This window comes from Takifugu rubripes, chromosome 13 (assembly GCF_901000725.2).
Source record: "Takifugu rubripes chromosome 13, fTakRub1.2, whole genome shotgun sequence".
Taxonomy (NCBI): Eukaryota; Metazoa; Chordata; class Actinopteri; order Tetraodontiformes; family Tetraodontidae; genus Takifugu; species Takifugu rubripes.
In genome coordinates this window covers 7869442-7895123 of record NC_042297.1, presented here as the reverse complement: position 1 = coordinate 7895123, position 25682 = coordinate 7869442, and the positions used below count along the sequence as shown (strand labels likewise).

The following is a 25682-nucleotide window of genomic DNA, read 5'->3' as shown; positions in this document are numbered from 1 at the left end:
TGTCATTTTGCTCATTAATGTGAATCCTGATCTGCAATGACCATATGAATTTGAACTAAGTTTAATTAAAGTAAGCTATAAATAAATATGCATTGTACAAATTGTGCAAACCATCAAATAATTATGATACATGTGCAAAAAAAATTAATGATCAGGGTGGCAATTATTACAGACTCCGGTCACGCGTCTGATGGAAATAAATAGAATAAAAGTATAGATTAATGTATTAAGGAAAAAACGTTTATGCCCCAAAGCAGATATAACACTCTGGCGGAGGGGGGCAGCATTGAGCTATCTGTGTGTCAACTGCCAAAACAAAGTCCAGAGAAGAAGACGGAAACGGAACACCTTCTAATGGCGCTTTAAGGTACTGTAGCCCCGAAGTAAGGCAGCGTCTTGTGCCTGTCAGTCATTTAAAGCGCGCAGTCGGTCTACCGATGACTTTTACTTTAAAAAGAAGAGGATTATGACAAAGGAGAAAAGGAGTCGTGGCAGTCGTCAAGGATATCAGATTATTAGTGGCTCCGATAAAACCGCCAAGACCAGACAGGTAGTGTAACGTTAACGTTGGTAGCATCTATTCTAGCGGCACGTTGCATCACGTTTTCCAGTTCAATTGGAAGAACGCTAACAGGATTAGCTCACGAAATTAGCCAATGTTCTCTAACGCTACTAAAATAGTGTAGAGAGAGCGTGATAATTAACTACAGAGGATCACATTCCCCATGTTTTTACCAGTCGTGATCCCTTTTAAAGCTAGTTTCTTATTGCTAAATCAACATGAGCGGCATTGCGCTGCAATGTTGCAGCTAAAGCTAAGGGGACCTAGCTAGATTTCTACGTTTAACTCAATCATTCCTTGCTATAACTTTATACTTATGTGATAGTAAAATACAGCATTTGCCTAAATTTTATACGTAGGTATTATCACAATACTTTATATGGACCACATCAATATATTATTGTGCAAGGAAACGATTTAATGGTGCCACATGTGGATCTAGGTAGCTACCCTAACTTTGTTTTAACTAATTATTTCTCATTTGGGAGATCATATTTATTAGTAGTATCTGCTTCTGTGGTGTGACAAACAATATAAATGTTTCCATTATGACTACTCATTATTTTAGCAGCTTAACTAGCACCCAAAGCTAGCATAACTTTGACGGCAGACTGCAAAATAGTTTTCCTCGCTTGACCTTGCAGAAAACTGGAAAAACCTGCAAATGTACTCTTAAATTCAACATTTTAATAGTTATTAGCACGTTATTATGTATTGGACTTAAGATCAAGTCACCATGCATTATACAAATGTCGAATGTTTCTTTGTTTACATCGTGAAAGACAAATCAAGCGCAAACGGCCGATTCTGTCATGGAATCCTGCTTAACATTAAGACCTCTAGAGATGTAAACCTTCTTTCCATTGTTGGTTTTTGTCTGATTTGTCTTAACAGCTTGAGAGTCGCACAGATTTATGGGCGTTTACGCATAAAGTTAGCAGATATTCACGTGAGAGATCTGTTTTTAAAATGTAAGCGTAGGTGCATTCATTGGGTTTGTTCACTTGACAGCGTTTCTTTATATTTTATACACATATTTATTCCTACAATATGTATATGCATGTGGTGGATGCCTGTGGCTCCCGGGTACCGGCCGGGCTCGTTGCGCGGGAGTTCGCAAGAATCCTCCGTGTTTTACAGTTCTGTCACAGAGGGCAGTGTTGTGAACGATCCTGCACGCTGCAACTGACGGTCGCTTTTGCTCTTAGGTTGAGCTGGGCCAAAACCACGACGACCGCAGGAGATAACGTTATCTTACTGGAGCACCAGTAACAAGTGTGACAGCCAGCCAGCGTTTGCAGACAGAGGTCAGTGCTGTGGCAACAAACTAATCCGGAATCAGTCAAATTAACCCGACCAATTTAAATGCATTTCGTCAGAGGACTTGAAAAGTCCACTTGAAAGAAAATTTGACCACTGATTGTACCACCGTTCTTGTTCAAACATCTGCCGACAGATGTGCAACGCTGTGCTGTGTGTGTTGAGCAGCTGTCAGCAGTTTGCTGTGTGTTTTAAAAGAAAGAGCCTATTGTGCTGTAAAAACCAATAAAGCAGCTCATGCTAGACAGATATACAGCAAAGGGTCAAACCTGTTTTGAAAGTTCAGACTTTTACATGTATAGTACTATTTATCTTGTTGAAATGGTAGTGGAGATGCAGAATGAATTTTATTTGTTATATTTGAGGCATTAAAAGCAAAAAATGTTGACCGGTAAAATCTTTAATTGCTGTTTTCTGACACCCTGCCTGTATAGAGTGAACCATGCGTGACCTGACTGCTCAAGTCACAAGCAGCCTGCTGCCTTTCCCACGAGTGACTATTGATGCTCTTGGGGAGGATGAGATCACCCTTGACTCTGTGCTGCACGGGAGGTTTACTGTTGGTAAGCTTATTGTTTTGTTTTATGATCAAGACCTTTTTTAGAAATCTGCATTTTCCTATATTTGGTTACAGACACAGGGGGTGCCATCTCTTATCCTTTCTCTTTTGGTTTTAAGGACGCAGTGGCCTCGCCTGGCTGGCCTGTGGTCCCCATCTGGAGGTGGTCCATGCGTTGACAGGAGAGCGTCTGTCTGCATACTGCTTCAGTGGTGGAGGCGAAAACCCACCATCTGTCCTGGCCGTCAGGGATTTCAGCTGGCTCAAACGGTCGGGGCTGCTGGTCGGTTTGGAGGAAGTGGAGGGCAGTGTCCTGTGTCTTTATGACCTGGGGCTGTCACGGGTGGTCAAAGCTGTGGTTATACCAGGCAGGGTGAGAAGACATTTTGTTTTCTCATTTGTCCATTTATTTTACAGCTTCAATTTAAGGCAATGCTGCATAGTTGAACCAGAACAGACGAGCAGCCTTCTTTTTTTTCCTCTAGATTACAGCAATTGAGCCATTAGTGAGTTATGGTGGAGCGAGCACGTCAACACAGCACCTTCATCAGAGTCTGCGGTGGTTTTTTGGCATCGCTGCAGTGGTAACAGATCTTGGCCATGTTTTGCTTGTGGATCTCTGTCTGGACGACTTGTCCTGTAGCCAGAGTGAACTAGAGGCCTCAGGTAAGAGCTTAAGGAGTATTGTCTAATTGTGGTGCTTGTTGTTGATGAGAGTTTAAGTTTAACTGTTAATATTGTATTGTTGTTTGGTGAGATTTGTTTAATTATCCAGGTTTATGTTCTTACAGTCTTTTACCACATTGTTACATATCACAGATTTTAGATAAATTCAGCTCTCTCTCCTGGAAATTATTCATGCAACAATTTAGCATGAACAGAATGGATACACTGATATGAGACTCTTCATGAAGCTTTTGGTCATGCGTGGCTATGCAGGACTTATTTGCATGTTGCCAAGCTGATCACAATGAACCTGTGTGTGTGTGTGGGGGGGGGTAATAACACAGGAATGATATTCTCCCAGTTAAGCTCTAGTTCCAGGACTTGTGTCAGTTTCTTTTAATCTAAAATTATTTCACCTATTTTAACAGTGGCTTTTAGAAATATCCAGTATTTCCTGACTTTACTGCTGACAATATAAATGTATCATCAGTTAAAAATCTAAAGAATCATCTGCTGGGCTGCCAGGTGGTCTCGGACTTGTTTGTGCTTTGTCATCAGATTGTAAAGAAAAATCCAAGGACATGTACCATTAGAATACATTTGATAATAATTACACATGGAATATCTCTGTTTTTATGCTTCCTTTTCTTTCCAGACCTGCAGGTAGTCACCAAATCTCCTGGAGAGATCCCGAGACTCAGAGAGGTCAGCACCAGACAGGGCAGACATCTTTGCCTTCAGCTGAACGGTCCCAGTGGAGGTGGAGTTGGAGTCACAGCACTGCAGTACATCCCCAGAACTAATCAGCTGGCTGTGGGATTTTCTGATGGGTACCTGCAGCTGTGGAACCTGAAGACTCTAAAGAAGGAGTAAGGCTGGTCTTTCAGATGGCAGTTTAGAAAAATTATCAATAGCTTTAATATATCATTTCCGCTACGAATGTGGATGTTTCAATTTGAAGTGTTCCTCATAGTAGCCATTTATGTGTTTATCCACCTTAGGTATCACTCTCAGTTGGAAGGTGGCAGAGTACCCGTGTATGCCTTCACCTTCCAGGAGCCAGAAAACGATCCCAGGAACTGTTGCTACCTCTGGGCGATCCAGTCTGCTCAAGAACTGTAAGCCTAGCCTAAACAAACCATTTACTCCCCCCAGATCAGTTATTTTTCTTAATTCACCAAACACTTGTTTACATGCAGGGAAGGAGATATGGTCAGCCTGCACCTGCTTCAACTGGCCTTTAGTGAAAGGAAGTGTTCTGCATCAGGAAAGATCCTCTATGAGGTTTGGAGTGCATACCGTTCTTGCAGTGGGGGTTCTGCTGTTGTTGAGCTGTAACCTCTGTGTGTCTTTCCTGCCACTCAGGGCCTGGAGTACTGCGAGGAACGTTACAGTCAGGAGTTGAGCAGTTCAGTTTTCCCTCTCAGGGCTCAGGCAACCAACACCCGTCTGCTCAGCTGCCAGACAATTGAGAAGTTCAGACCTCATCCTGACAGAGACGACAGCATGAATGAAGGTAAGGCTGATCACCTGACACCACCTGGGGATGATGGTATGTAAAGAATCTTGTTCTTTCGCTTTTTGTTTTATTCCTTACCTTCTTTTACTTTCCTCTTAAATTTAGTTGCATCTCCAGACACCAGCGTGTCTGTTTTCAGCTGGCAGGTGAAGGCCTACGGTCAAGGAACTCTGTCTACTTATATCGGAGTCTTTGACATCAACCGGTGGTACCATGCACAAATGCCAGATTCTTTAAGGTAAAACATATGACGGTCTCTTGAAAGCTGTAAATAAACAGTCCTGTACAAGAAAGAAATGACACGTTTTTCTGAGATGTAGTTCATATATCACAGGAGGTTAAATGTTTGTCTTCTGGTGTTGTGGAAGGATAATACTGTCCCATTTTTTTCTGACAGTTAATGGAATGAATCACAGATTTATTCTAACGTTGCCTTTCGCTGCTCTTGTGCATTGTTGTCAGAACGGGCGAGTCTCTGCAAAACTGTCCATACCTGGCAGTTTGGTCTCTGGATTCTGTGGTGCAGATGGTGTCCTCTCATGTCCTCCTGGATGTGGTGGTGCATGACCGCAGCCTCAGCAGGGGACTGCCATTCACCTGCCCCCCTCCAGAGCAGTACTTTAACCCTACCACGTATAACTTCGGTAGGTGCACCTGAGATGACATTTGAATTTGGTTAAATTGAACAATCAGATTGATTTTTATGAATAGTTAGTGACTAGTGTTACATTCTAGTGATTTCTGTGTTTATCCAAGAGCAATTTTTGACTTTTATGTTCTTGACATAACAGATGCTACCTGTTTGCTTAATTCTGGAATGGTGCACTTGACCTGCTCTGGGTATCAGAAAGAGGCAAGTTTCCTTTGATGTTCCAACACTGTTAAATATTATGTCTTTTAGCCATGCTTTTGTGGTAACATTTATCTGAAATTCATTACTGGATTGAAACAGGTTTGTTTTCCTCCTCACCAAAACTTCATTGTTGTTTTAACACCAGACCCTGAGCTTTTTGAAGAAAGCTGCTCCCTGTTCTAGTGACATTATTTCCAGCAGCTACTCCCGTTGCCTCATGTCCGGCTTGCTCTCATCGCGGCTCGCTGACACTCAGGCCTCCAGCCTTTCTCAGGTGCACCCACACAAAATGCATGTTTGCTCCCTCTGAAACAACCAAACTGTGTGTAGAGTCACTGTGTGTTAGCACAGAACACACACAATCAAATCACTAATCGGTTGTAAAGGTTTGACTCTAATGAGTACATTCACCTGTCAGGAGGAGCAGCTGGATGCCATCCTGTCCACAGCAGTGGAGACCAGCTCTCTGGGACTGATCACAGGCTGCATCAAGCAGTGGACAGCAGAAGGTGATAGGTTCTAAATAACTATCAATTGATTCAGAATATGTTTCGCCTGATTCACTCATGGGGGTGAACATGTGATGAAGAGACTACACACTTGTGCATATGTATATACAATATTTTCCTAAGACTCTGTTGCAGCTGTGTTGTTAACTCTAATCTTCAATCATTTTTATTCTTTACAGAGCAACCAGGCTCTGCTCTGAACCTGCGTTACATACTGGACTGGGCCTGGAATAAAGTCATCCAGACAAAAGAGGAATTGGATGGCATATGTATGTTTTAATTTATATTTATTTCTTCTCAAAATATGTGATTTGCATAGTGTAGATTATATTTACAAAGTAAGAATATAGGAACGTTCCTATGGCCATACTATATAAATTCAAATATTAATGTAGTACAGTATGTCATCCAAAACTATGTTGGAAAGTTCCTGCATAGATTATCAATAATGTAACTAAAAATATTTAATTTTTGGTTTTGTTACGTGTCCCTTTTTCAGTGGGATTGACTTGATGTCTGTGCTTTTTTTCAGGTGCACCTCTGTTTGACAGCTTATCAAACTTCACCGACCCACAGACGATGCAGCTGCTTCAGCACAGCCAGAGGCTGCTGTCTAATCTCAGCACCATCTTCCACTGTCTGCTCAATGAAGCCCACGAGCTCACACAGAAAGGTGCCTCGTCTACCCAGCTATCATCACGATAGAGTCCCGTTGATGCCTGCTGAAACTGATGACAAATTATTATTATTAGCATTGTAGGAGTTGTTTTTATTGTTGTTTTTATTACATACCGTTCATTTCATCTTCAGTCCATCTTCTGTTTTGATGTTATTGATGATCAAATATTTGTTTTTGTACTGGAGTTGAAATTCAAATAGCTGTTATCTGAAAATGTACTCTAGTTACTAAAGACCCGTTTTTTTTGTAGGCCTGGTGGGTCTGATAAATAAGAACATGGTGTCCAGTTTGATTTCCAAGTATGCTCAGGTAGTCCTGTGGTTCTGCCGCACCGGTCTACTTCCTGAAGGATCAGGTAGAGTTTCAAATCTGATTACAACCTGTGTCATTGTTTAACATTATTAATTAGTGAAGAATATCGAGGTATTCCTTTATTTTGTCTCCCTCTAGACTATGACACTCTCCAGATCTCCAGACCATTCTACACACACTCGGTCATCAGCAACTATTATACTATACGCAGAGAGGAGCTTACCAGACTGGCCAAGTCAGTAGCCTTCATTTCTTTATAGTCTTTAGTAACAATAAATTCTATTGTCATCAATAATTATTATGTGTTAGAGCCCGGTTCTGGATGGTGATTGGTAAAAGAGGGGCATCACTCTGCTATTGTGTTCTCAGGGGAAAGTTGTGTGCAGACTGTCTGATGATCGATGGTCTGGTCGCTCAGTGTGGTGAACGCTTGTCCAGCTTGTGGAAAAGGGATGATGGAGGGACAGGGCTGTACCCTCCACCCACACTGCATGTAAGCATTAACAGTGTTTACATCATTCTGTCTTTTTGGCTCTTTAATTTGTATCTAATATTGCTTGCAAGACTTACCGTAACTTTAACCTTTTCATTGACAGGCACTGCTGGATATTTATCTACTGGATAACATTGAGGACACTGCCAAACATGCAATTGTATCTTTTGATAAAACTATGAAAATATCAAATCATATTCTATTAGAACAGAGCTTATTCAGCATCTTTGGGTATTCAGAAGATTTTGTTTTATTCACATCAGCAATGATATGGATTTACCATTAGCCAGTTAAACTTTGCAGACTGAATGAAACCTGCAGCCTTTATCAGAGTTGTTGCCTTGACCTGTTGTCTCAGGTGATTTACCTGTTGCTAGATGTTATGTATTCCTTTCCCAATAAGGAAGGAGCATCAGTGGAGTCTTTTCCCACAGCTTTTTCCATCCCTATTGGACTGGTGAAACTGATACAGGGTCTTTGGCTGCTGGACCACAATGACCATCAGGTACATGCATCTTTTAGATACAAAGCTGTTGCTCCAGGCACCATCTGATCTTCTTGGAAATTAAACAACTGTGATCTGTTTTAAATAAATAGTTGTTTTTGTTTCGACCAGAGTTCATTCGAGCTGCTCCTACACCCGGCTGCCTCTCAGTGTCAGTTTGAGTGGCAGCATGAACGAGTGCTGCAGGCGCTGATGTGCCAAGGCCAGCACTCATTGGCCCTTCGCTACTTTCACATTACGAAGCCCCCCATTTCCTCCACATCTCAGGCCAAGCTCTCGTTGTCTGTACTGCTACAAAACAGGTGATGACTGGAGATGATTTTATAGTTTTTCCTTCAAAGACATTACATTTATATATACATGTCAGATGGTCATATGCGGTTTAGCAGTGTTAATGAGCTGTAGCTGAAATACATACCTAAATATGTTCTTTTGAAGTAATGGTTAGGGTAATGAACTTACTGGGCATGCTGTACTTTCAGGTGTCTCATAGAAGCATGGTCTTTACTCCGGAAGCACTCTAATCACCTCAACATGAGTGAGCTGCTGGGTTTTTTGTATGAGAGCTGTCAAGAGCTCGGCCTCATCAAGGAGCTGCTCAAACTGCCCCTAGGACTCGGTGAACAGGTAGGACACACACGTCAATGAACGATTATGGCTACATTGTAAAAACCACTATTATGTTAAGATTTTGGATTTCATTTCTTAAAGCAGTGTTTCCTCTCTGTTTTTTAGGAATGCTTGGAGAAGTTTCTCCAGGGCACAGGTGGTCTTCAGAACAGAGAACTACTCATGATTCATTACCTTCAGCAGGCTAACTACATCCCAGCCCTGCAGCTCAACCATACCCTTAAAATGAACCTGGTGGTACGTTTGGACCAAGTATTGTAGCTGCTGAAGCTTGAATTTTGATGCACAGGATGTTTTTTTTGTTTGTTTTTTCTCATGTTCTCCAATACTACGAGACATATTTCCACAACATGGCATAAGCAATTAAACCATAACTCTTTTCACCCTGATTTCTCTTTAAATAATTTTAGAATGAAAGGGACCCGAAGCTGAAAGAACGATCCAGCACAAGAAATTCAATATTGGACCAATACGGCAAAGTTTTGCCCAGAGTTCAGAGAAAATTGGCAGTTGAAAGAGCTAAACCTTACCAGCATCCATATGCTGTCCACAGAGAAGGTAAGTTACCTCGTCGGTAACATGTTGGCACACAGAATTACTAATAGAATCATCTTAATGTTTTAGAATATCATATAATGAATCATAATATTTCCATGTTACGCTCCAGTTTCCAGACCACAGCCACTGTCTACCATCACCAAACGCTCTGCTAGTGAGAAGGTGATGTCAAGAGCTGGTTTCATCAACAATGTTTTGCTCAAGATTGAGGAAGTCTGGTTAGGCAAGGGATCTACGCCACAATCTTCTCCAGCAAAGAGGTTAGAAGATAATAGCACTTGCTTGTTTTTATTAGAATTGATTAATTTCTAACTTGTTTAAATTTGTTGCTTCCAGCCCTCAAGCAGCTGAAGTTCAGAGCCCCAAACCCTCATTGGCTCTTCCTGTCCCTTTCCTGGGCACCCCCATTACCATGACCTCAAAAAGAAAGTCAAGGTAGTTTCATTAGGGATCACAGTGAAGGATACTATAGAAAAAGGCTGAGCAGTTATAAAATGTGTACCTATTTAAATTTAATTCAAACAATCTTATATTGGACTTACCTTCCTGTAATCATGTGTACAGACTGGATGTTGGATTACTTTTGTCTCTGGTCTGAACATACTAATTCTGCCATTAAATGCAGCCGGCATATTGAAATCATCTTTTGCTCTCATTCCTCAATCAAAACGTGGGTCAGGCTGATGGATCTGGTGGTTCAACCCTCCTGTCAGACCACTCGTTCTATGCTCAGTCCTCCCAGATTACCCAGCTCCTGGATGTCTCCCAAGAGTGTCAGCAAAGCCCCTGAACTTAGCTTGCTACAAACCCCACAGGTGGTCAAAGTAAGTGAATATTTGGAATTTCTTTTAAATTCATTGGCACTTTACAGCTGTTTATTGGTCTGTATGTATATTTTGGTCTACTTCTAATGAAATTCCTCTGGTGTGTAATTATCATTAACTCTTTGTTCTTCTGCTTTCAGCGGGCTCGGGCCTTGGCAGCTTCTGGCCCCGTGTTTACAGCATTCACACCACAGTCCATCCTGCGCAGCAGCCTGAGGCCCACACCCGTGGCCACTCCATCTGCTTCTCCAGGACGCTCCATCACTCCTCCACTGCGCAGCAAAGAGAGCCGGATCACTTTCATTGAAGAAGAATCTTCTGAATTGGAGAAAAGCATCAGATGGACTAACGGGGTAAGAATAAGAATAAGCTGCAGATGTTGTTTAGATGGTGAGAATAAAAAAACATTGTCAGACTTTGATAACAGTCAATAACTTTGCATCATTATGGAGGATATTTACTGTAAATGTGGTTAGATGTCCCAATAAAATGTTTTGTGTCTTTCTTTCAACCTACTCTGAAACTTTCCATAAAGATGGCAGGTGACAACGAAATTAGCTTGCTGGCCAGAGTTTCCACACCCTCCAAGCCAACACACACGACCTGGTCTTTACAGGCTGCTGAGCACCAGGAAGGAAACAAAGATGATGGAGACAAGGAAGTGGAAATGCCCAGCGTGTTCATGCCTCCAGAGGGCGGTGTTCCCTCCCCACAGCTTCAGTGCTTTGAGGAAGAGTCACTTACCATCCACAAAGTCAGCGCAGCAGAAACACAGTTGGATGCAGCACAACCGAAGCTTAACCTAAGCCTCGAAACCAGCCAGATGACTGTCCGGTCAACAGACACCACTCTGGAGTACTTTGATGCACCTCTCACAGAAGAGCAGGAAGGAGAGGAAGATGGTGTGACTGCAGTGAAAGACGAGGAGGTCGTTACAATAAACATTACTGTCCAAGCAGAGAAGGAGGAACCAGAGAAGTCTTCGCCAACATCTGATGAAATTCCTCTCATAACATCAGAAGATGTAGAGAAAGAAGAGGAGGAGGCAAAGGAAGAGGAAACATCTGAGGTGTTAGAAACTGGTCTTGAGCAGGAAACCACATCATTTCCCTCTGAAATGATGGGTGAACAGGATCCCGATTTAAGTACAAAACAAGATGCTACACTTGCTGACCAAGTCAACATTTCCAAGAATATTCAAGGTAACTTATTTCCAAAATTATTTATTTATTGTTCAGCTTTTAGAGGCAATTTGTTTCCCACCAGTTCTGCAAAGAATCACAATGCAGATTAGATCTTCCATGAGGCTCAGAAACATGATACAACTTTGTATGGAAACAGTTTGTGACCAGGTAACTGTGAACACAGACTTCAGATTAGAGGAGGAACAAGTGATGGCTGCTGAACATGACATCCTGTCAGAAACTGCTGAAGCCACCGGGGTCCTACAACATCTGAATTCCAATGAAGCCACTGAACCCACCGAAGAAGACGAGCTTGAGCAAACGGGTCCGTCTTTCAGTGAGATGTTAATATTTAAAGTCATTACCGTGATGATGCAACAGTGTAGTGAAATGGCCTCTCTCTTATTAGTGAGTGCCACTGTAGTTTGAACAGTTGCATCCGCCCGCTGTACTCACAGCAGCACTTTCTTCTACGTTGATCTGCAGATCTGACAGACTTTGTGCAGAGACATCTGTTTGACAGCAACCTGTCACCTCCGCTGACCCGCTCAGGAATCCACAGTGCATCACAAACCCTGGCATCTTTCAACAGGTCTGGAGGTGTTTGTTGGTCAGTGGAAAATTATGTTCAAAAGTTGCAATTGTGATTCATCAAAATGATGGTTTCTCACAGTGCCACACAGGATGAGAGTGAAGAGGAGGAGCCAGTTGCTGCTGCAGCTGCCCCAGTCTTCACCGGCCAAAACTCTGCTGCTTCTGTCACGTCCTCTGATCCAACCGGCACAGATTCCCACTGTGAGAGACCACATCATGCACAATAACAGTGTTTCTCAGGCTTTTATGACAGTGTTACACTCACATATTCACACATATTTCTGTTCTTTTATCTGTTGTTGCAGCTGTTGTCAGTTTAAACGATAGCGATGAGCTTTCAACTTCCAGTTCTGAGGAGGAGGAAGATGATGATGAGGAGGAGGAAGCTGAGGACGAGGAGGATTCTGGTAGTGAGGTGGAGATCATTGAAGAGGTCCAGGGTAACGGGAGGCTTCCACCCCTTCAGCCCTCTTCAGTCTTTGAGCAACCAGGACTCTCACACTTCCTGCCGAGTATTACGGAACAGCAGGCAGCAGAGTTATCTTTGATGACCCCCAGCACAGAAATTAAGGTGAGTCCAAAAACGATAAGAGAAAAATGCAAATTTCATATACCGTAAATTCTGGACTACAGAGCGCACCTGATTAAAAGCCGCATAATCTAATTTTAGAAAGAAAATCAATTTTGTACTTACACAAGCCGCACCGGTTTTTAAGCCGCAGGTATCCCATGTAGTAATATGAAAAATTAGATCGAAAACATTCAGTACCGGTATATGTTTTTATTACCGTAAGAAACGAGTCACTGACAACGAGTGACAGACGGGTAAGAAACAACATCCACTCTTTTCACTTGTATGTTTATACAGAGACCTTAAATCCAATTTTCATTACGTCAGGTATTTTAACTTTTCTTTTAATTTCACCCAGTCTTCCAGAAAGTTTTCACGCTCGGGCCACCTGCTATGTTTAGGTCTAAAAGCTTTTGTCGACTTTTTGCTTTGGATCAGTTCTTCATGCTGGCGTCTCCACCTTCTCGCCATTGATTATCGTAATTTATGCCAAGATTACGCGCGGCGGCTCGATTTCCTTCTTCAACCGCCAGAGTGATTGCTTTTAACTTAAAAGTCGCATCATATGCTTTTCTTCTAGTATTTTCCATGTTGATAAGGGTGATGAAAAAAGACTGATTCACAATAGTTGTGATAGTGCGCCACGAAAAAACATAAATAAGCCGCACCGTAGAATAAGCCGCAGTGTTTAAAGTGTAGAAAAAAAGTAGCGGCTTATAGTCCGGAATTTACGGTAATAAAAAGTAAATATTTATTTATATTATATATTTAGATAGTACTTTGACTGTTTTGACATTCTATAAGGAAACTCCAGCTCAATGTTGTTTTGTGTTTGTTTTTTCCTTACTTAGATGGTAGAAGAAGAGATGGAGGGTAATGTTGTCATGGTGACACTTGGAGCAGAAGGAGGGGTGGAGACTTTAGATGAGCAAGGAGCATCATTCATGGAACTCAAACCTTCTGCCACTCTCCTGGTACCCATGGAGCTCATGGAGGGCCATGAGAATCTGGTAGGCTGCTCTCAGCTTCACCAGGTCGCTGTTCAAGACGGTCCAACATGCGAAAGTCAGAGTAGCCTCTCTCTGATGCTGGATGTGGAAGATGAGTTTAAAGAAGCAGAAATGCCACCTCTGAATGATGGTCTAGTACTGTCCATGCCTCCCACCTTGTCTCCAGCAGTGGAGGATGGTGATGAACCAGTAGCCAAATCGGAGGTTATACTTTTAAGCCCAGAAGCTCAGGATGCTCCAGTACTGAGCGAAGAGTGTGAGCTGGAACAGAGGGAAGAAGCGGATGTCGCTGATGTAGAAGACGCACCTGCTGATTTAGTGAGTGTGCAGATTCTAAGCACTGATTCTAATCACGAACCAGAGGATATAAAAACAACGCTGGATGAAGAAGTGACAGAAGACGAGGAACCTACAGGTCTTCTGATGTCCGAGGAGAGTCCACAACAGGAGCTTCCAGAAGACATGGTTGAGTCTGTGGCTGGAGATGAGGAGAGAGGACTTGATGATGAAAAACCAGAAACTGAAGCCCTTCACAATGAGCCTCAAAAGAACGGCCCTGTTGATATCCACAAAGACATCCCTTCCATCAGTGAGGAGGGATCTGCTGCTGTGGAGAAGGACGATCATGAAACATTTGAGATAGAAGGGGACAGCGAAGACATTAAAACTGATACAGAAAAAAATACATTTGTGGGAAGACAAGAAGAAGCTGTCTCAGATGAGCAGGTTGTGGAGGAGCCTGTGGAAGAGGCACCAGTTTCTCCCAACAAAACGTCAATTCCTTCAACTCCAACACGGAGAACAAGAGGAAAGAGTGTCATTTTTATCTCTCCCCTTACCGAGCAAAAAGAAGAGCCAGAGGAGGAGGAGGATAAGAAATTAGCGGAGTCTCAAAGCGCTGTGGTTCCTCCCTCACCTCGACGCACACCCAGAAAAAGTAAGCAGAACAAAGAACCAGCTGCAACACCTCGGAGAAGCACTCGCAGAGCTCAGCAGGAGCCTCCTGAAGAAGAAAAACCGGTGGACGCCATAGAACAGGATGCTGCCGCTTTCTCAAACTTGTCTTCTCCGGGCAGACGTCGGGTTTCACAGAGGACCAGTTCTACAAGATCCAACCAGAGTGGAAATCAAGAGTCCTCAGACACTGAGCTTGGAGTCAGGGAGGATGATGTTGCTGGTTCAAGGGCTTCCCGAAGATCAAGCTCCAAAACTCCCACACCGTCCAAACGCAGGACCACACAGAGTAGCACTCCAAGGAGGTCCAGCAGGAGGGTACTGGGCAGCACAGATTTGGTGTCGATTCCATTGGAGATCGTGAAAGAAGAGACTGAGCAGGATGAGGTGTTCGCATCTCCTGTTAAACACACCTCCAAGAAATCAAAGGCTGGAGCGGCAGAGGTTCAGCCGGTCGTGGTGGAGGAAGAGGAGAGGAAAGTGCCAGCATCCAGCCCGGGCAGGACGACTAGACGGTCCAGCAGGAACAGTGCAACTGTTTATTCTCAGGTAAGAACCCAGACATTTTGAACTGTTAATCCTCATTTGGGTTTAGATGTTTGTATGTCTTATGAAATACATAAGCCGTCACCTCACATGAACATTTTCACGCCTTTTGTACTGTCTAATATTGACCCTCGTTCCATTCTTTTAATCCGTCATTCATCTCCTGTATCATTTCCTCAGAGCACCAAGAAGGCGAAAAGAGAGACTGTTAATGAAGCCAGTAAAGAAGATGAAATTGTGCAGGAGCCTAAATCAAACCGAAGCTCCCTCCAGCCGAGAAGAGGCAAACTCTGGGATCACCCTGAGGAAGCGCTTCCCATACTGACAACCCCGTTGGAGGTGGACTCTGAAACCCCCGTCGCTGACGCCCTGATCAAACGGCTTCAGGATGAAGAAGGTATGTTGGAGATCATTTGCACACTAAAAATGCATACATTTAATGAAAATAATGTATTTAGTCTGCTTTCAGATCTGTGTTTTACATTTTGTTTGGTCACTAAAGGCTAATAATATAAATGATCTTATTCCCGTTGATCAATTGCAACAGGACTGATAAAAACCAAAGGGAGTACAAAGCCCTCAGAACAGATCTCCTCTGTACTTCCTGTGAAAGAAGACCCAGATCCTGAGGATGATGACACAAGTCCAGGCGAGCATTCCTTCATCTACTCCCCTTCACGTAGGAGTAGAGGTGAACAACATGTCCTTTCAGTCCTTTTCAAGTTATGTGTCACAGCCAGATTCTAACGTGTGTGTGTGTGTCTCAGCTAAAAAAATGGTGTCTTCTGAGCTGGGGGAGTCCGCTGCTCCTGTCACTCGCAGCAGAAGAAGAGTCGCCCTTGACGCCTCCGTTATTACTCATGTAAGTTCTTTCATTTACTGGCTGCCACTCAAGGTTTTTTTCCCAGTAGTCGGTTGTTTTGATCCAGTCTGTTCCTTGTTGGACGCTGAACTTTGAGGATTTTTTAAATTTCTATTCTTTTCCTTTTTTTTTCCAGGAAGAAACTGCTTCAGAGGAAGATCAAGTTGAAGTGGATAAAGCAGCAGGTGATTCCAAAACCAGGAAACCGAGCAAACGAACAGTGAAGTGCGTAACTGAAAATGTATATTTCAACTCTGTTCACCATGATTGGGCCAAAGAAGTAAAGATTCTCTATTCCTCTCTTGTTTTAGATCCAGAACAATTGTAGAGCCACTCCCGTTAGCTGAAGTGGACCTGATCTCACCTCTGCCCAGCCCAGCTGATCCAGTCCCGCGAGTACAGAAACGAGCTAAAGGAGAAGCCCCGGCGACCTCCACCATGAACCTCCGACGTAAACGCATAATGGAGGCAGTTTTCACCAAACCTGTTACACGTAGGAAGAAACTTTAAAGGTTAATTTAACCTGTGAACCTCAGAGGAGCAGCACACCTTGGAAACCAGAAGTGACGGAAGGTGCCAAATACAGATGTTTCACACAGTCTGTCTTAAAATATATGTAGGTAATAAAACACAGGAGGTGCGACGTGAAACTGGGATTTGGGGACAAAAGGCCGGTGGGTAAATGTGAGAAGACTGTTTTTAGGGGTTGCATGTCCTCCATGAAACATCACTTGATTGAGTGAATGAATCATTCGTTTGTTTTAGATATTTTGCAAGGCTTCCTGCTTCAATCTCTGGCCACTGCATAAAAGAAATGCCTAAACTAAAACATCCAGAGGGACTGAACTGAAGCTGCCTCTGCTGAAGAGGTTTTATATAACTTTTAAATTTATGTTGTTTACTTTTAAGATTTTTGGGGGCCTGCTGTTTTTTCTATTTAAGAAGAGAAGCAACCAAGCCAGTGGAGATAAGATTTCTACTGATAAATGTATATATAGTCTTTTGCAATGTTCTGAATAAAGTTAATAAATAAATTCTAAATAATGATGTTTGGAGTTTAATATGTGTCTGGAATGCTTTAGATATGTTAAATTTTTTTTTTTAATTTTCATTATATTTAGGGTTTTGTAGCCAGACTGTTGCACTGATAATATCAGATGTGCACGGTTATACCTTTTTTTTTTTTTCTTTTTTTTCTTCCCGCGGGATGATGTGTACAAATCATTGAGATTAGTTTGGTAATTTGTTTGAAGTTATGGAATCTATCTTACAGGCTATTTTCTGACCATTGTAATTCGAATGTGAAATTTTTGATGACCGCTTTTTGATAAACATGGTGAAACTTGAAGACCTCTCCTGTGTCCAGTCTCAGTTCGGTTCTTTGAATGTGCGTACGGACCTCCAAACCTTGACTTCCTTCATAGGAACGCGCCACCAAACTGCTGTGATTGTGCGATGCAGCTCAACCAAACAAACTCTTTCAAATGTCCAAAAAGGAAAATGTGTCTGAACTGTTTCTGAGAAAGTGGCAGGAAATGGCATCTTGGCATCCTTTTAAAAGAGATTCTCCAGTTACTACAGGCTCCCTTCCATAATTTATGTTGGAGAATATGAAACCACGTAAGTGCTCCCCCTCTGCAGCAGAGCAAAGTCCCGCAGCATTGTTTGACATTTTGGTCATCAGTAGCTTGTGTTACATTTTCAGCAGTTGGTTTTTAACTGACTGGCGTTTCATGGCTCCAGCCACTGATCTGATGCCTGATCATGAGGGCTAAATCCTCAGACATGCATGTCAAGGACTGTGTCAAAGTGGCCGTCAGGGTTCGACCATTCAACAAGGTCAGTAAAGAGAACCTTTCGATTTTTATTTATTTATTTATGTTGGCTGTTTTCCTAAAAATTATGTTTATATGTGTGTGAGCTGCTTTGTGTTGAAGTAAATTTGTGTTTTCAGTCACATAGAGTGGGTAGATGAACAGCAGTCTTTAATGTACCTTCTGTCTTTCCTCCTCTCAGAGAGAGAAGGATGCTGGCAGTCGATGTATTGTCTCCATGGTTTCGAGCTCCATCACCATTCAGGACCCCCGTGACAGTCAGAGCCGTCGTTCATTTTCTTTCGATTACGCCTACTGGTCCCACAGCGGCTTCGTCCAGGACGGCAGGGGTTTGTACGTTCCTGAAGAGCCTGGTGGACGATACGCTGACCAGGTTGGCTCCAGGGTGTCCTGGTAGATCATCAGTTAAACCCAGGAAACTCACAAGTAACAGAATGATCCAAAAATAATAAATGACTGTGATCAACCTTTAACTTTCCTCAGAATAGTGTGTTCAAGGACCTTGGGGAGGGAATCCTGGAGAATGCACTGCAGGTAGGAATTCTGTTCCTGACAATGAAAAAAGGCATAAAAGAGGAATAATATTTCTGCAGTTTAGCTAGATTAAACCCTCCCTAAAATATCCAGATATGGTAATAAGATTTGAGATGGACTTTTTCCATTGTTGCCAGGGTTACAATGCCACCCTGTTGGCCTATGGGCAGACCGGCTCAGGGAAGAGTTACTCCATGGTGGGCTATGGACCCAACAAAGGCCTGGTTCCCAAGCTCAGTGAGCGCTTGTTTCAGGACATTAAAGGAAACCTGCAGACCAGGCAGTGTCAGGTGTGTGTGTGTGTGTGTGTGTGTGTGTTTGTTATCTTGTACTTTTCTTGTAATTGTCTGGAATGGCAGTGTGCTAACACTGATCTTCACCTCCACGCAGGTCTTCTTCAGCATGTTGGAAATTTATAATGAGCAGGTGAGACCTGTGGCATTCTGTTTTTTTTTTTCACATTCTGTTTTTTTCTGTCATTAATCTTTTTTTTGTCTCTACCCTGTGCGTCCAGGTGCTTGACCTGCTAGTTCGGGGGCCTCGCTCGTCGGGGGGACTCAGGGTCAGAGAGGAACAACAGAGGGGCTTCTACGTGGAGGGATTACGAACAGTCCCCTGTGAAAGTGCAGCACAGGTAGAGAGAAAGAGAGGCGAAGGTTAGCCTCTCTGATAAATGATCCATAACTTCCTGCACAGCATCAGGCAGCATAACTGCAACACTCTTCAAACGATTTAGAGAAAAGTAAATGCATTAATAAAAGTATATACAGCGTTCAAGGAAAGGGCTAAAAGTGATTTTAAATGTAGGTGGACCAGTTGATGGAGCAGGGAACCAGGACCCGGACCACCGCTGCCACACACATGAACGCCAACAGCAGCCGCTCACACATGCTCATTATCCTCCAGCTCAAACAGGTACAGTTACTGTTCATGTATAAATAATGCTGGAGCCTGTCTCTGAATATGGTTTTTAAATGTCATTACTAGATTTTTTCCAAAGAGAACACCACAAAGCAGTCCACCGTTAACCTGGTGGACCTGGCAGGCAGTGAGCGACAGCGGCTGTCAGGGTCGGAGGCTGACAGACTCAAAGAGGGTACAGCCATCAACCTGAGCCTCACCACCCTGGGGAACGTCATCAGGTGTGTGTCTGTCACACTTCTTTTACCGGCTGTGTGGTTAATCAACAGCTGACCCATCACCGCTGTTCTCCAGCTCTCTGGCTGATGTGGCAGCAGGGAGGAGGGGCGTCCACATACCCTACAGAGACTCAGTTCTCACCAAGCTGCTCCAGTCTGCACTGGGAGGCAACAGTCGCACAGTCGTGGTGAGAGAGATTATGGTGGCAGGCACCCAAAATAGTCACTAATTGTCACTTGATTTCTAAGATCGCTACACTGAGCCCGGCAGATATCTGCTATGAGGAGTCCCTGTCAACCCTGCGCTACGCAGAGAGGTACGAAAGGACATCGAGACTTCTAAAGCAGCTGACCACTGCTGTGATCTGACCTCCCCTCCTGTTTAGGGCAAAGCGGATCCAGAACAGAGCTGTGGTGAACGAGAGCCCCACAGAACGTCTGGTCAAAGAGCTGAAGGCCGAGAATGCGAGACTGCACCAGCGACTCAGCAGGCTTGGCCAGGAGGGACAGCTAGCTAATGACGAGACCAGTAAGTACTTGCAACAGTGTGATGCCAGGAGACTGTAACAAAAGTCTGTGTGTGTGTGTGTGTGTGTGTGTGTGTGTATGATTTCAGAGGAGCTACGACAGCTGCTGACCCACAATGAGCTCCAGATTAGAGCCATTCAGACTCTGTGGGAACAACACCTGCAGGAGGCCTTAAAAGACTGGGAGCAACAGTATGCTAACATCACACAGGTGTTTAACATCTAACCATCAAACCCATGTTTTCGGCATGTCATTTAAAGATCAGAATGATTTTCTGAGTTACTATAAATGCATCTTTGTAATGCGCCCCCCCCCCCCCCGTGCCCCTGTCAGGAGAGGAGGATGATGCAGATGCACCCATATATTCTCAACATCAACGAGGACGCTCAGCTCTCAGGGGTGGTCAAGCTCTTCATTGAGGAAGGTCAGTGTGTCTCATCCTGACATCCTCAAGGAGTTCATTTATTACCAGGGGCTTCACTTGTGGAGGAATCATATTTTAAGAGGGAAAGAGCTGCTGAGACAGATTTGTGATATAAAACATGGTCACACTTGTTTCACGTGTTTCAGGTGAATGGGTCATCGGACTGTGTGACGGCTCACCAACTTCCATCCCTATCAAAGGTCTGGGGTGAGTTGTGGTCACCTCAGAAAATAACAGAAGTGTATTCATACACCATCGATTTTATGATGATGTGCATGTTTGTATTAGGATCCAGGAGCGTCATGCTGTCTTTAGAAATGAACGTCGCCGAGTGACGCTGACCCCACTGCCAGGGTCAAAGGTCATCATCAATGGGAAGGCTGTCTTCGAGTCAACGGAACTGCGCCACCTGGTGGCTGTCAACACATACTGATAGTCTATGAGCCAGAGTGTGCCCAAATAACAATTCTCTTTGTTTCTTCTAGGACCGCCTGATTCTGGGTTCAAACTGTACCTACCTGTTCACTGGTTACCCCTCAGAGAGAGGCGTCGAAGACTGGAGACGTTATGACTACGACTACTTCCAGTCCGAGCTGGCTGCTGCTGAAGGCATCAGCCTGAGTGGGTAGAAGAGGACCCAGTGGACCAGTTTTTTGGGGGGGAAAGTGCTGATTATTTGTCTTTGTAGGCGAGTCCACGACTGGGTCCAGTCAGACAGATCCCAGTTTGCTTGCCGTCTTCTACGATTACATCAAACTGATGCCCATGACGGCTGAAGCCAACCAGATGAGCCAGGAACTTAGGAAGGTAACATGATATCACATACACATTTAAGATACACATTTCATTAGATTTCTACACATTTTGATCGCATTATATAAGCACGGTCTGTCCTCGTTGTAGGGGGTGGAGTTTAAACTGGAGATCAAGAACCTGGCGCTCTCAGACTCTAAAGGTCATGATCTGGAGAAGGAGATCGTCGTCAGGGTCACTGCAACAGAACTGAAACAAGTTGGTCTATCAGGGGTTTTGTGTAGGTTTCTGTGGTGTTACGTGTAAGTAGTGGTGCAGTAGTTAGCACAGGCTGCTGAGGCAGGTCCAGATCCTGGAACAAGACCTCCGTGTCCTCCAGATTTCTCCGACTGTCCGCAAACAAACACAGGGTTGATTGGAGGCTCTAATCAACCTAGTGTGTGCACGTGTGCGCATGTGTGTCCCTGATCATTAAGTGGATTTTAACAGAAATAGATTGATGGACTTCTTTTTCAAACCGAACACTCCTTCTTAGGTGTGGGTGTGGTCCAAGGCCAAGTTTGTAAACCGTAAATTCCTGATGGAAGAAGTTTACCAGCAGCATCTCCTTGAGAAGACTAAAGTAAGTCCTGGACAGAACCATTCTTGTCTGAATCCTCAGTCCAGCTTTCTGTGACGATCTTGAGAAATTGGGCCTGTTCTCATTTGTATATGGTACAGTGGGCCCAAGCTTCTTGAGGCCACGCCCCACCATTCCCCGCCCCCTCCTCATTAGCATTTAAAGCTGCAGACACCTAAATGGAGTGTCCAGCTGCAGATTTGCAGGCTGCAGTTTCAATTGAATTAGAGTGCAAATTAAAGGTTTACGCCGCAAAATTATTATATCATTTGGTTAGGTTTAAAAATGAGCAGTCAGTTATTAGTGCTAGTTCTTTTAACGTTAACAAACAAGTAAGAGTAGTTAATAAACATGTTTGGTTTTTTTTGTTATGAAGGTTTATTTGACCGAATTATTACGATCTGTGTGTGGTGAAGCTGTTTCAGATGGCCCAGAGGAACATCTGGTTTCTCCTCCTCTCTCCTATTTATATCCCACTTAACTCCCTCCCCATAGAACTGCACTGGTAGTCAGTAGTTGCTGGTGCACCAGGTGCTTTAGGACTGTTGCATGGTGGCTTGATTGTGTCTCTCACTACAAAAGCATCTGCCAAATGACTAAATGTAAAACTACTTTACAATTACAATTCAAATGGGTTTAATTTTTATTAATCATTTGAAAAACCTGTGGAGAAGTAATAAGTGATTTTACTGCATGGAAAGCTTCTTAGTATTTATTTACTAAGAAGCTAAAGAGAAACAAATGAGTAAGTTATTTTTACTGGTCGGTTCTGGAACAGCTCCTAATCAAATGATATGAAGTAGCTCATCAGAAGTTAACAATTAGTTAACTTTGGTATACTGCCAGATAAAAGTGAGGAAACAACACTGCCTATGTGCTTCAGCGAATACGTTTAAAATAAATACGTTTATGTTATTTTGATTGCCTTGACATTTGTGGGATCATCTACAGATGGTCAATTAGATCAATTAGGCTCTTTCTTTTTCTAGCTGCATATTACTAGAGAGAAGGAAAGCTCTTTGTCAGAGTTGCAAAGAGTCGCCGTGCGCTGCGAGCAGGTTCACTGCCCTCTCAGCCAGTCATCTTTGTTCAAGCCCACAAAGCATCACACATTAAAAAGCCATTTGGCTGACTCTCAACGGGGCGGCGTCACGCGAAGGTAACATTTCCCATCATTCTCTGGGAGTTACAGCCAAAATCAGTTGAATTAAAGCTAATCCCCCTGTGATGTGTTTGTGACAGATACATGATGTACAATGTTCTGTTGTAGTTGATGCCATTCACAGATGTGGGTTACAGTGTAAATCACAACTACACACACAACTTAAATTAATTGAAATTAAATTACACACTCACAACTTAAATTAATTGTTCAGTAATTATTGTTACTTGTTTAACTTAAAAAGTGCTATAACTAATAGCCAACTAATAATTTTAAACATAAACTCACCATATGAACTAATTATTTAGTGGAAATAACTTTTATAAGCCAAAAATCCAGCCTGCATCTCCAGGAAAGCTCATTGTTGGAACGGTTCATAGTGGCTGTAATCTTGCACCAAGGCTAAAGTTGGGGAAGAGACCTCAGTTACAGTATCAGGGGACCAGTAGGGTCCACAAAACTCAAGCATTTCATGGGACCTTCAAGGAAAATCAGAGAACAACAAATAGAGGTCAAATAACTTCAGAGTGTTCGAACGTTAAAGCACAAAAATTGTAACCATAGTAATGGGTTGAGTTCCACATCTTGATATACACACAGAATGACGTCATTATTTGAAACGCATTTCCATATAATCAGTTAAAAGCACAGGATTAACAGAAGGGGTCATCTGTCACTGACCACCTAACTGAAGAAAATGTGAGTGGTATTTAAAATCAACTTAATGTAAAAATGCAATTACAATAAATTATCTTTGTCAGATAGACGCAGGCCTCGCTGCAGACGTGTTACCGAGAGACAAAGATCCATTCTGGGATCCAGTGGAGCCTCTGCTGCTGGGAACTGCTCACCTATGGCTTCACTCTTTGGCCTTCCGTATCCCTCTGGAAGAACATGTGGAGGTGCTTACTGATATATTATACACACGTGCAGAAATGTTTTCATTTCCACTGCAGCTAGAGACAGTGTGGTGACACATAGATCTTCTCTGGATGCAGGTGATGGGCTCTGAGGGGACAGACGAGGGTATCATACAGGCAGAGCTGGTCCCCTGCACCTCCTCAGGATTGTAGGAGACACACACATGCGTGCGCTTAACAACAATACTAAACACATTAGTAGATGGTCTTTCTCTCCTCAGCCCCTTGGGTGAAGATGACATTCTGATTGACCCCTCTGAGCTACTGGGTCAACGGCTGGACTTCCAGCTGGTCCTGAAACAGTGCTGGGGCCTCCGTTGGATCAGAGAAGAACACAGCAGGGGGATCCAGCTCGGGTGAGACGTATAAAGAAACCAGGAGCGTTGTTATTTATTGGACTTTATGGTCAAATCTCAGATGGTGTCGCACAAATCTTACTGTACTTACTGGTAATAAGGCAAAAATAAACCCTAAAAAGAAATTCATCATCATCTTTCCCTCCACTGTGTCAGGTTCAGGTTGTTTGACTGCAGACAGAGTCTGTTCACGCCAGCTGTGTGGCACAATGTCAACCCTCTGCTGACCCATAGAGTTCACATCACCTCCCTCCACACCTCCCAGCGTCTGCTCCACTACCTGCAGAGCAGCGCCCTGGTGCTGGAGCTGTGGGCTCTTCAAGGTCAGGGTCAACAGATAAATGATCACTTTACTTCTCATTTAAACAAAGCACATTTATTTAGGTGGTCTGAGTCACACATGATTTGCACCATGACCTTCGCCTCTCAGGCAGCCATGACCACACAAAATTAGCAGGCAACACTTCCATTTATAATGTTAAATTGAATGTATTGTGACATAGCACAGTTCCTGGTTGGATGAAGGTAAAAAGGGGAGAAGCATAGAAGGAGGAGAATAAATTCATAATTATAGACTGTAAGATGGACTAAACCTATCCTAATATTCTGCGAACTGTCAGCTGGACTGAACCTCATCAGCTCTGCAGCCATTCTAGGAACACGTCCTGCAGCTAAAAATGGACGTAAATAACTTTAACAACCTGCCTAAACAACCAATAATGCCACTCATTAGTTTTTGTCTCTATTTCAGAGGGATGTACTGAGCTGGATTCAGGTCTACAGGGCGTAAAGATGACCACAGATGGTGTCATCATCATCGAGGAAGAATCTACAGTAAGTTTGAAGTCTGCATCAGAAGAGAGAAAGTTGGAGGTGAGTAAGTTTTAATCACTGTGTGTGTGTGTGTGTGTGTGCGTGTAATTTTCAGCCCATTGGCACTGCAGAGCTTTGCTGTCCAATGAAAGCTCTACAACAGGACATAGAGGAACTGAAAAGGGTCAATGATGGACTACAAAAAGAAAATCAGAGTCTGAGAGAGCAGCTGAGCGTAGCCAGGAGCGGTAACTCCAACATCAGAACACATCCATCACAAAGCCCAAACTCCATTTGTCTCTCTCACTGATCTGTTCAACCCGTGTGTCAGGTGGGGAGGGGCGTGGTCGGCCCACACGACCCAGCTGTGATGCAGAGTTTGCACGTTCTCTAAAGGTTTTCTACCACAGCATGACCTCAGTCCGGGGAGAGCTGCAGCGGCTGCGCAGACACAGGCCGAGCGTAAGAATCCACGTGTTTGCAGCATTAGAGACCACACTTGCAGATTTAATCACTGAGAACAAAACTGGCTTCGAAAGGAAGAAATTGGATTAAAATGAAGTTGGAGGATTTTCATTATTTTGGGGGTGAAACTGTTCATGTTTGGCATTTGTCTGCAGGAGGACTCGGACCTGTTAGGGCTCAGACTGTTTCTGGACGAGCAGAGTCGCCTGCTGAAAGACTTCTCTGAGCACCTGGAACTGAGCGTCTCCACACTCAAACAGGACGTGGCTGCCATTGTTCGCAGAAAAAGAGAGCGGTCAGGGATCTGGTCTTGACAACAAGAAGTGTGTAAGATACCATGGCATCTAGTGGTGAGAATACAGACTGCAGCCCTTCTGCCACACCCACTCCTTTTATGTGGCTCATGATATGTACACATAGCTGC

The 25682-nt window shown here is 43.5% G+C and overlaps 2 protein-coding genes across 6 annotated transcripts; both read left to right on the top strand.

Annotated features, from left to right (window-relative positions):
• Positions 1-57: 57 nt before the first annotated feature.
• Positions 58-17055, top strand: ahctf1 (AT hook containing transcription factor 1). 5 transcript variants are annotated; one of them, XM_029845879.1, is made up of 40 exons: positions 58-367; positions 1771-1869; positions 2317-2445; positions 2561-2814; positions 2927-3107; positions 3763-3976; positions 4109-4225; positions 4307-4391; positions 4473-4623; positions 4732-4864; positions 5089-5270; positions 5418-5479; positions 5625-5753; positions 5898-5988; positions 6168-6257; positions 6521-6661; positions 6918-7022; positions 7118-7214; positions 7349-7472; positions 7576-7632; positions 7831-7977; positions 8089-8279; positions 8460-8604; positions 8713-8844; positions 9018-9165; positions 9275-9425; positions 9502-9600; positions 9845-9989; positions 10130-10342; positions 10525-11191; positions 11331-11510; positions 11660-11765; positions 11847-11968; positions 12073-12338; positions 13190-14851; positions 15029-15245; positions 15396-15539; positions 15616-15710; positions 15847-15935; positions 16022-17055. In XM_029845879.1, exons 3-40 carry the CDS (start codon positions 2325-2327, stop codon positions 16218-16220), a joined length of 7452 nt encoding a protein of 2483 aa, XP_029701739.1. In that variant the 5' UTR covers positions 58-367; positions 1771-1869; positions 2317-2324; the 3' UTR covers positions 16221-17055. The 5 variants fall into 5 exon arrangements, with proteins under 5 accessions (XP_029701739.1, XP_029701741.1, XP_011607981.2 ...); XM_029845881.1 differs by having other exon boundaries at positions 58-550; positions 11358-11510; XM_011609679.2 differs by having other exon boundaries at positions 58-550; positions 11331-11498.
• Positions 17056-17468: 413 nt separating this feature from the next.
• Positions 17469-25601, top strand: kif28 (kinesin family member 28). Its single transcript, XM_029846816.1, has 28 exons — positions 17469-17549; positions 17727-17918; positions 18029-18079; positions 18217-18369; positions 18470-18505; positions 18594-18713; positions 18887-18994; positions 19067-19221; positions 19295-19406; positions 19468-19535; positions 19605-19747; positions 19835-19956; positions 20080-20170; positions 20317-20377; positions 20459-20582; positions 20656-20791; positions 20859-20977; positions 21074-21181; positions 21459-21545; positions 23466-23606; positions 23703-23773; positions 23846-23980; positions 24137-24142; positions 24215-24303; positions 24732-24814; positions 24909-25041; positions 25125-25255; positions 25414-25601. Exons 1-28 carry the CDS (start codon positions 17475-17477, stop codon positions 25570-25572), a joined length of 3009 nt encoding a protein of 1002 aa, XP_029702676.1. The 5' UTR covers positions 17469-17474; the 3' UTR covers positions 25573-25601.
• Positions 25602-25682: the final 81 nt, after the last annotated feature.